At 40.9% G+C, this 10,162-nt stretch overlaps 1 protein-coding gene across 3 annotated transcripts; it reads left to right on the top strand.

Moving 5' to 3' along the window:
* Positions 1-587: 587 nt before the first annotated feature.
* Positions 588-9,808, top strand: rnpc3 (RNA-binding region (RNP1, RRM) containing 3). 3 transcript variants are annotated; one of them, XM_018741064.2, is made up of 16 exons: positions 588-791; positions 1,263-1,499; positions 1,598-1,645; positions 1,757-1,866; positions 1,981-2,070; positions 2,374-2,485; positions 3,186-3,257; positions 3,370-3,506; positions 4,051-4,176; positions 4,562-4,716; positions 6,755-6,922; positions 7,300-7,394; positions 7,583-7,641; positions 7,894-8,026; positions 8,953-9,059; positions 9,421-9,808. In XM_018741064.2, exons 2-15 carry the CDS (start codon positions 1,335-1,337, stop codon positions 9,019-9,021), a joined length of 1,539 nt encoding a protein of 512 aa, XP_018596580.2. In that variant the 5' UTR covers positions 588-791; positions 1,263-1,334; the 3' UTR covers positions 9,022-9,059; positions 9,421-9,808. The 3 variants fall into 3 exon arrangements, with proteins under 3 accessions (XP_018596580.2, XP_018596582.2, XP_018596581.2); XM_018741066.2 differs by having other exon boundaries at positions 1,304-1,499; XM_018741065.2 differs by having other exon boundaries at positions 1,331-1,499.
* The last annotated feature ends 354 nt before the right edge of the window (positions 9,809-10,162 follow it).

Raw genomic sequence — 10,162 nt, forward strand, 5'->3', positions numbered from 1 at the left:
TTTTATAATTATTAATTATTACCATCAATCATTTAATTAATTATCATTAATTTAATTTTTCATGGTAAAAGCTTGGGACACAAGGGGTTCACATACTGTGAAGCAGCACTGGACATGTGCAGAAAGTAATGATGCTTAGAGGTACATTTTGATGAGAAATGAAGCACTGCTGTTCTTCATGGGGTAAATATTGGGGTAAAGAGGGAGTGTTGGAGGTCCAGTCCATTTGTTCTCTTTTTGCAGCTTACAGTGACCTCTAGCGGTGCATTATTTACAGCACCTTTAAAGAAAGGGAAAATACAGTCTAAATGCATGAAAATTACCCTAAATAGAGAATTACAGCTAGTTTTTTGGAATGAAAAACTGTCCTGTCAAGTGAAAGAAACTAGTGAGAAACGTGAGCCGTTTAAACGCACATTAACATCTCGCTCACAAAGCGGCGCCTCGAAGGTGTTCGCGCAGTGTAAGTTGTTGATGCTCATTGGCTAATGGAAAGAAACGACGGTCACGTGGTATATAAAACCGTCCATTACGGCTTTACTTTTCGCGTGGACGTTCCTTCACTTCCGGCAGTAACATCCGTGAACCGGATTTAGTTTTACTCTCAGGGGGGGGCAAAAAAAAGGGTTATTCTTGTTAGGCGTTGTTTTTAATGGAAATAGTTTTTTTGAGTATCCAGTTTAGAATACCTTATTGCTGGTTTTATCATCACGCTAGTTTCGTACATAAATACAATATTTACTGTTTGTTTGATAATGATGAAGTTCTGCTGGTCGTGAGCTTAGCCTTAGGTAAGTTTTACCACAACTGTGTTTTGCTGAGGAGGCTGAACGCGTTAAGTAAGAATATACAATTTTCTAATGAAAGAGAACGATAGAAAAAAGTACCCTCTAAAAATATGTGGCACCTTGGATATGTGCATGGATGGGACAGTGTATACTCGAGTCGCACAGCGTGTTGACTGTTACGTTTTTCTGGTTCGTATTATTATTATTATTATTATTATTATTATTATTATGTTTCGGTGTTTCTATTACTTCTAACTTTTTTATTTTCCTGAAATCTTTGTGTTAAATCACTTATAGTATTTGATATAGTCTTTTTGCTGATTTACCTGTCCCATAGCAGCAGGGTAACTATTGCTACTAATAATAACTGTTAATTTTTCATAAATGCCATAATGTACCCAGGCATACTGTATCAGCTGATCCTCGGTACCGCATAAGCGGTGGGTTTTGAACCAGACATCTTCTGATTGTAAGGGAGCAGCCCTAACCGCTGCGCCCCCTGCTGCCCGGTCCAGCTTTGCAACGTGACTCTGTCGCTACAGCATCATGGCTCAGCGTTTGGAGGAAGATAAGGGTCCGGTGGAGATGAAGCGCAGTGAGACGCTCATCGTCCGCCACCTGCCCGCAGAGCTCACCAGGGACGAGAAGGAGGATCTCCTCAAGTACTTTGGAGCCATTTCAGTGAGAGTTTTCTCCGATAAGGGCTTTCTGGTGCGTCTCGGCCGGATAACCAGCAGTCGCCTCTCCGCCGACGCTCTCGGCGAAACTGTCTGTGACTTTCTAACCTCGCCACACTTCTCTTTGCATAGAAACACACTGCCTTTGCGAGTTTCCCCAGCGAGAAGTCCGCAGCAAAGGTATCCAGCTGATGTATTTATAGTGACGAACAGAGCATTTCTGGTCTGGCGCCACATCGCTTAACGTGCAGCGAGTTATAGCAGCTAAGTGATGCTCTTGTCGTTGCTCAGGCCCTCGGTCGGCTCCACCAGTTGCAAGTACTGGGCTGCACGCTTGTCGTCGAGTTTGCGAAGCACCAGGGAAGTGTTGCCTCGCTGAAGGATCCTCCAGTGTCGGACAGGTGCTTAGTCGCTTGTCAAACAAAAAAATCCTCAGAGATGTGGAGGAAGCTGGGATGTGCAACCTCTGAGTTTCTCCAATTAGATATGATACAAAAAAATATTTCCCTTTGCAGTTCAACCGGTGGAAAAGATGGGAAAGAGAAAAAGGAGGGACAGCAGCAGAGCGTTCCCTTGATAGAAACGGGTGTTGCTCCTAACCTCGGGTGAGTGAAATTCAAATCACAGTTCTGTATCGCCACTGTATTTGTTGTGGAGGGTCTGGGTATACTCAAAATGTTACTTCAGTGCTCTCACACAATCTAGCACCCCAAATAATACAGGAAACATTTCAGTAATGTATTTGAAACAGTACATCATCTTATATAATTTTTGTTTCACTGTATATAGAGATTAATCTGGTGGCAGTGTCAATGCCTTCTTACTTTTTAAATAGAGAACATACTGTTTGTGTTACATTTTTATATACAGACCTTTATTTTCACAGTGTGTCTTGTTTCCCGATGCAGGTTAAAGTTTCAGATGAATTCTTCTCTGAAGTATTTATACCCACCACCTTCAACTGGAATTCTAACCAATATTACACACGCCCTTGCAAGTGTACCAAAATTTTACGTTCAAGTGAGTATTTTGTCATTTTTTTTGTATTACTTCATGGAGGGAATTGCTATAGTTGTGATTTACAGCTAAATAGTTGAATATTGTAGTGATGTTCAGAGAAACTTTTTTGTTTAATATAAAGTAAGTTGGCAAGTTGATTGGGTGTGTTAGTTTAGTTGTTAGACTTACCGTAATCAGTGTTGTGATTCGTTGAGATAGTGCGTGGCAGGGATTGTCCAGAACAGTGTGTGCAATAGTTCGCTTTGTTACAGAACAGTGTTTGCTTGCTTTGTAGAGTGAAACATGTTGTAGGACCCAGTTACGTGAGGAGAAGGGTTTGTAATATACTGAATTCATAACAATATATTAAAAAAAAAAAAAAAAAATGAATGTAGTTCATCGACACATGATTATTGCTATAGATAGTTAGCTGCAAAGTCACAGCAGGTAGTGTAGTGATTAGAGCTGCTGACTTTGGACCCAAAGGTCGCAGGTTTGATTCCCACTTCCAGCTGTAGTACCTTCTACTTACCCTAAATTGATCCAGTAAAATTACCCAGCTGCATAAATGGGTAAAAAGTTGTAAGCAGCTTAACACTGTAAGTCACTTTTTTCTAAAGTGTCAGATAAATTAATAAATATAAAAGTACAAGATCAAACCATTCATAGTGTTTAGCATTAAAGGGTGTGTTTTTTAAATATTTTTTTTTTTATTCCACAGGTTCTTCACTTGATGAATAAAATGAGTCTTCCCTGTCCATTTGGCCCTATTACTGCCAGACCCCCTATGGTGGTATGACGGCACCATCGTATGACATCGGCAGTTTTTTTTTTTTTTTTATTTTTTTATAACTGTCGGCATAACAGCTGTTGTTGATTCGTTGTTTCTGTTGTGGCACTTGCAGTATGACTCTGCTCCTGCACCGCCTCCTCCCATGCCCCCATGCCCTCCGGAGTACCCCCCCCTTCCCGAGGAGGAGATGGAGTTCTCGAGTGAGGAAGAGTCAGAATATGAAAGCGGAGATGACGAGGAGAAAGAGAGGTACCTTTGAACGCTGAAAACACATTTTTGTGTGGTGTTGTGGAAAACCTACTTGGTTCTGACTGTTGAGGATCCAGAGCTTGGAAGATTATTAGTTACATGTCAGTTAATGATCTTTTTCTACCACTTTTGTTTTGTGGTGGTAGTGGAAAAATATGATTATAATTGACATTGTGTGACCTATTATTACTGTGATTATTATTTGACACTTGTAAATGTATAAGCCCAATTTTGGTTACTGCAGGACTATCTGCACTTTGGTAGTAGCAACTGTTGCACTGATGTGACTTCAGAATAAATGACCTGCCATCAAATATGTTTTGTATTACCCATAGTATATTTTTATCAGGAAAATTTGGTAACGCAGTGCCAGAAAAATATTAACTCTAAGAATCTTTTTTCTTGTCTTTGCTGTGCTGTAAATGTTTGTTAAATGAGATAAAGTTGAACTTGAAGCTCCTTGGGTTTTCATTTAATTTTCCAGCGATCAATTAGTGCTTTTTAATTTCTCACTGTATTATTTTTTTGTTTGCTGTATTCAAAGGTTGTTAAGGGTCATGGGCCTTGCAAATCAGCCATGCAAAAGGCCCCTGAAGGCAAAGCGGTCTTCTGCAAGAAAGAAGCCCAAATTGAAGGACCTCCTTTTTGTCCCGAAACAAGATTTACCCAGGTATTTACATATTGGAGAAGTTCTTATTTGCTGTGGACGATGCGTAGCCTTCGGAATATGTATATTGAGAATAACAGGCTTTTTTAAGTGCTTCCTTTCTTAACCTTGAAATGGATTATACCTAGAAGGTCAAAATCTATAATGCCAATTGCGAGAATGTCAATTTTCAATGTAAGAAAAACGATCAGCAAACAGCAGCTTAATCAATTTTAATAAATGTGAAATGGCTGTAGTATCATAGGCAGACATAAGAGAATCATTAACTCACCTGCCAGGTCCTGGCAGTGAGTCTGAAAACCTCCATATGAATAGGAGCAGAAGGGTGTCTTTATTAGGGGCTCATATGCATGGTCCTGTGTAAAGGTTCGTGTGCTGTTCTCCTCAGTGGGCCCAGTGCGGTTCTGCAGCCGTCTGACGTGTTTGAGCAACCCGAGCCCTGCGGACAGAAGAAAATCGAGTTCCATATCTCGGCCGACACGCAGGTCGGCATGTTGGATGGAGAACCCGGAGTGCAAGAGGAGGACAGTGCCGTCACTACAGGTGTGTGCCTCTCCTTTCCGCAACTCGGTTGAGAGCGAATCGGATGTAACACGTGGACTGAAAGTGGTTCTCGGCCACGTCTGACACGGGTTGAAGTCTCGCTCATTATTCTTTATTTTGTGAAGGTGAACTTGAGGCAGTGTAGCTTTATAAGAAGGCCACAAAGGACAGATGAATCCCCTGTATGCAGCTCCAAAGTGACGTGTTTAGTTGAACAAAAGTTCTCGGCCTGCTTAGGAGTCACTTAGAGAAGTGACCGCTGGCTGCCATCCCTGACTCTCACCCTAGAAAGAGCGCAGTCCTGCTTCTCTGTAGTCGTCCTTTCTACGGTTCTTCACTCAAACAGTACAGGAGCATCCTCTCTTCCTTTGATGCATCATTAAGTGTGCTGGTGGCACTTGGGGAACGTGTGAAGGAGGCCTTCAAAGTGTCAGCAGGCGCGGGCGGGAGCAGCCACGCCTCGTGACCGACCTCGAGCACGGGGACCTGCCCGGGTTTGATGCGGCCACCTTTCATCTTAGCTTTCTGAGTTATAGGAAGGCAGCTCGCATGCTGATGGAGGGCTGCCTTTGAACGTGGTCACTGGAGTCGCGATCCGGAGTGTGTGAGGTCACTCTCGAGCGCAAGGAGACGAAACCGCGTGTCATCAGTCTCCCCCACTGCAGAATCGGACGGTTAAATATTCCGTGTAGAACTGCCGCATTCATTCAAAGTGTTTCACTGCTGCTGTGTTTACGTGTAGTTGTTCGTATGTGCTGTTTGAAGGGTGGAGAGCAGTAAGAAAATGCTAGAACCTCGGGAAAATGGTGTACCTTCAGTTGTCATAAGTGTGTTTTCCATGGATGCGATGGGCTCTCACCCCCTCAGGGTTTATGTAAACTCACCTTGTGTTTCCAGGATAGACCCTGGACCCTTGACTTGGAGTGAGTGACTGAGCAAGTGTGTGTTTTCTAAGATGTGGAATACCAAGTTCGGTCCTCTTTTATCAGTGTGCAGCAGGTAGCATCGTGCTTAGAGCCACCACCTGTAGACTCAGAGGTCATAGGTTTAGTTTACATTTATCTAATGCATTTCTCCAAAGCGACTTATTAATTTAACTGCAATTGCTTATCCATTTATATAGCTGGGTAATTTTTACTGGAGCAATTTTAGTGTTAGTACATTGCTGAAGGGTACTACAGCCCGATGTGAGATTCGGACAGGTTACCTTTGTGTCCAACAGCAGCAGCTCTGCCAGCTGTCCTGTCCCTACGGCACTTCCTACCTGTACTGGATTAATGTACTTACCCTGAAATAATACAGTAAAAATGACCCACATGTATAAATGGGCAAATTGCTGTAAGTAGCTTAGCATTATTATAAATGAATAAATATGCTGTTTATCATTATAACTTTTAAATTAACAGAGACACTGACTGAACTATGAATATTTTAAAAAGGTGTTCGTGGGCAGTAACATCTAGTACCATCTAGACAGCTGATAACGTAGTGGTTAGAGTTACTGCCTTTGAATCAAAAGGTTGCAGGTTTGATCCCCACCTCTGGCTGTAGTATCCTTGAGCAAGGTACTTGCCTTAAATTGCTCCAGTAAAATTACCCATCTGTATAAACGGGTAAAATAATTCTAAGCTTATAATAACTGTAACCTTAACATTGTAAGTGGCTTTGGAGAAAAGTGTCAGCTGAATGAATAAATGTAAACATGGGTTAGTTAATGAAAGAGCACATTGTTAGTGTCAGGATGTCTGTGTAGGGCTGCTTAAATTTGTACTTGCACGTCACTGGATGTAACTTGTATGTTGTGTTTGGAAATGTAAGACATGATTTGTTTTAGTTAGAATTATGTTTTATTATGATTAATAATGGTTTTGTGACTTGAGGGCAGTGTTATTGCAGATTAGTTCACGTGCTCTTACTCAGCATTTATGTGGTTTGTGCTTGTAGTAAAACAAAGCCGATTTTTCGCACCTTCTTCTGGTTTCTAGTGGGTATGCAGTTTGACCCGCTCAGTAATCTCTCTTTGAACACCGTTGTGTAGACGATGCTGAGAAGGAGACCGTGGAGCAGCCCGGCAATGGCTTTGGGAAGATTTATCCTGTACCTCAAGCTGCCAGGCAGGAGGAAGAGGAGAGCGAGGAAGAGGAGGACATCCCGTCTGAGTTCATCTCCAGGAGGGAGCTCGAGAAAGGCCGCCTCTCCAGAGACGGTAGTGGGCTGAGTGTAGTGCTGAGCTAAACAATAAGCTGACTAAGTGTATATGTGCAAGTATTTGTGTTGAAAGAAAAGCAAACTGTCAAAGGAAATATTTGAAATGGTAATTGGTAAGTCTAGTGGACACCGTTAGTATAATGTAAAAATTTACCCTGTAAACTTCATGTTTTAGTTAGGTGAGAATTTCCTGTCACTTGTGAAGTGAAGTTCAGTGTAAAATACCATTTATAATTACTGTGTGAAATAATTGTGCTAGAATGCGCAACGTTGTAGCACGTATTTTATTGCTGAAAAATCAGCTCTCCGTTTGTTTTTCTTTTTGATGGTTATGATATACAGGTTGAAGTGTACTCGTTTCTTTCCCATAAACAGAGGTGAAGAGGATGTCTGTGTTCAAAAACTATGAACCTGGAGAGCCCACATGCAGGCTTTATGTTAAAAATATTGCAAAGCAAGTTGAAGAAAAGGTGCGTACATTGTTCACGCAGAGTAATCATGATGCATGCAGTGTATTTAGCTGTTTTACACATACTTATCAAATAGCCAGAGAGTGCACAAAGAGACCCTGAGCTGGTCTTGTTGCAGCACCAGGATCTTATGGCTTTTAACTGGTAATTGCCAGAATTATTCCAGAATTCTCTTCTTTGCCATGCAGGACTTGAGATACATCTACGGAAGATACATTGACGTTTCTTCAGAAGCGGAGAGGAACATGTAAGTACTTTAAAAAGCTGTGTTTTACTTTATTGCCTTGGTTTGTTGGGAGAAGAGTAATAAAATATTAGTATTTGCAGATTCCACAAAATAGCAGTTTGATGATGTTGGTGGATTATTTGAAATGTCAAATCTGTTCTGAAAGTTTCAGGTAGATGAATGTATCAAAGGGTTGCCTTATATCAGTAATGTGTTGCAGGAATTTTTCTTGTTGTGGCTGGTGGTTTCACATAAGGAAGGTTCTCTGTGCAGGTTTGACATTGTACTCATGAAGGAGGGTCGAATGAAGGGACAGGCGTTTGTTGGGCTTCCGAACGAGAAGAGCGCTGCCAAGGCGCTGAAAGAGACCAATGGATACGTGCTACACGACAAGCCTCTTGTTGTGGTATCCTTTGTCTTTAAAGGAATATTACTCCTAATTTTTAATTTCTCACAATTTGGGGGGGAAGTAGGTCCAAATGTACAGTAAATTTTGTGCTTATTTAAATTTATTCTCTAATACAGGTGGTCCCCAATTTACGATGGGGTTACGTTCCGCGAAATCCATCGTAAATGAAAAATATCATCAGTCGAAAATGCATTTAATACACCTAATACACACCTCTGTGTCACAGACTGGGAGATGCGGATCGCTGCCGCTATCCAGCATCGCGAGAGAGTATCGCGGGAAGTACCATTTTTACTTAATGTCTGTCACCAGCTTACCACCGGAAAGTCGAAAAAAATCATAAGTCGAACCATTGTAAATCAGGGTCCACCTGTACTGTAGTGCTGTGGCAAAAAATATAGTTAAAATAGTTAGTCATTGAAAAGTAACTTAAAAGCGTAAACATACATTTCAGTGCTTGAAATTGAGTAATATAAAAATTGGGTAATGGTAATAATAATGGTAAAGAAACATTGCCTTTTAAAGGTTAGTTATTAAATTACTGCCAAGCTTTGTATGCTTTCTCAAATGAGCCCCTTGTCCAGCTGCAAATTTATCACTGTTTTAAGCGAGATGCTGAAAAGTTCTGTGCCAACACACTTTTCATTCTGTCTTGTCTTTGGGCTCATCTGATTTACATAATATCCAAAATAGAGATCTGTGAAGTAGTGATAGAATAATTTTTAGGTCCTAATAATACCCTAATTACCTGTATATTACTTGTTGATGACACTTTTCAAAATTAGCACCTCCATTTTTAATTATCAGATGATGTAACACTTACGTACAAGGCTGGTATAATTCCCCATGACCCTGTGTATGGTAACAGTGATGTGAGCATGTAATAGCAATAGTTCTAGATTTTTCCCTGACAACCCCAACAGCAATTTGCCCGATCAGCAAGACCAAAAGAAGACTCTGGTGACACAAAAAAAGCACAGAAAAGGCATTAAGAAGGTTAACAACCAGATTCATCTGTCACTTGTGAAAGGTATTAAATACAGATAATATACTAAAGTCACACCTGGAAAAAAGTTTAGTGTCTTCACATAATTTGAAGGCAGTGGTTGGAGCTGCTGCCTTTGGACCCAAAGGTCGCAGGTTCAAATCCCAGCTGCAGTATCTTTGAGCAAGGTACTTGCTCTGAATTGCTCCAGTAAAAATTACCCGGCTATATAAATGGGTAAATAACTGTAAGTAGAAAGTAAATTAACATTGTAAGTCGCTTTGGAGAAAAGTGTCAGAAAAATATATGTGCGCAGCCTCATGCTCTGTGTGTAAATTCTTTTCTTTCGTTAAAGTTTTCTCAGCCCATTATTTAATTTTAATTTTGATGTTACGTTTTGTTTAAGATGTAATATGTCAAGTTACATCCTGGCATTGTGGCCCAGCAAGAACGTGTGTATCCTTTAAACGCTGCGATATCCTTTCAAAGCGGCTCTTGGAAATCATGCTGGGAGCAGAACTGATAAAACAGCGCCGTATGAGTGCTTCTATACCGTGACCTTAAACCTTTGGGGAAAATAGAATAGAGAAGTTGGTTGTAATATTTTTTATGAGGTGGCGACAAAACTAGGAAATGTATGCAATTGGTAAAAAATATTAAAATCATTTTTTATTAGTTCTTTCATTGTGTCTGGGTGAAGTGATGCATTTTGTGCTGAACTATTCTGCCCACCTATTATAACTTGCGTTCTGTTTTCTGTTTAGTTCCTGTGGCGATACCCTCTGTCAGCCTGAAGAGCACATCAGGAGGGTTTTTTTTTTTTTTTAATAAAACTGCTTTTCATAATGTTTGTGAGTGTAGTGTTTGCTTTCTCGATACTGGGGCCGTGCGTGTTGAGGGTCTGATTGCTGCCTGGAGTTGTGGGAGGACTGGCTGCCGTCAGGACAGTGCAGTAATGAGATGCTGCTGCTTTAAGGTTAAATTTAGAAAGAGAAAACAAATTGAAATCCCAATCAGGTCTCAGCAGCTCAACAACAGATGGTCACATTAGGACTGTGGAAATATGGATGTATGTGGAGGGAATACAGAAATACAGGAAACAAAGAAACAGACATAATGGAAAAGTGAGACACTGTCTCAATCACTGC

This window comes from Scleropages formosus, chromosome 19 (assembly GCF_900964775.1).
Source record: "Scleropages formosus chromosome 19, fSclFor1.1, whole genome shotgun sequence".
NCBI classification, from domain to species: domain Eukaryota; kingdom Metazoa; phylum Chordata; class Actinopteri; order Osteoglossiformes; family Osteoglossidae; genus Scleropages; species Scleropages formosus.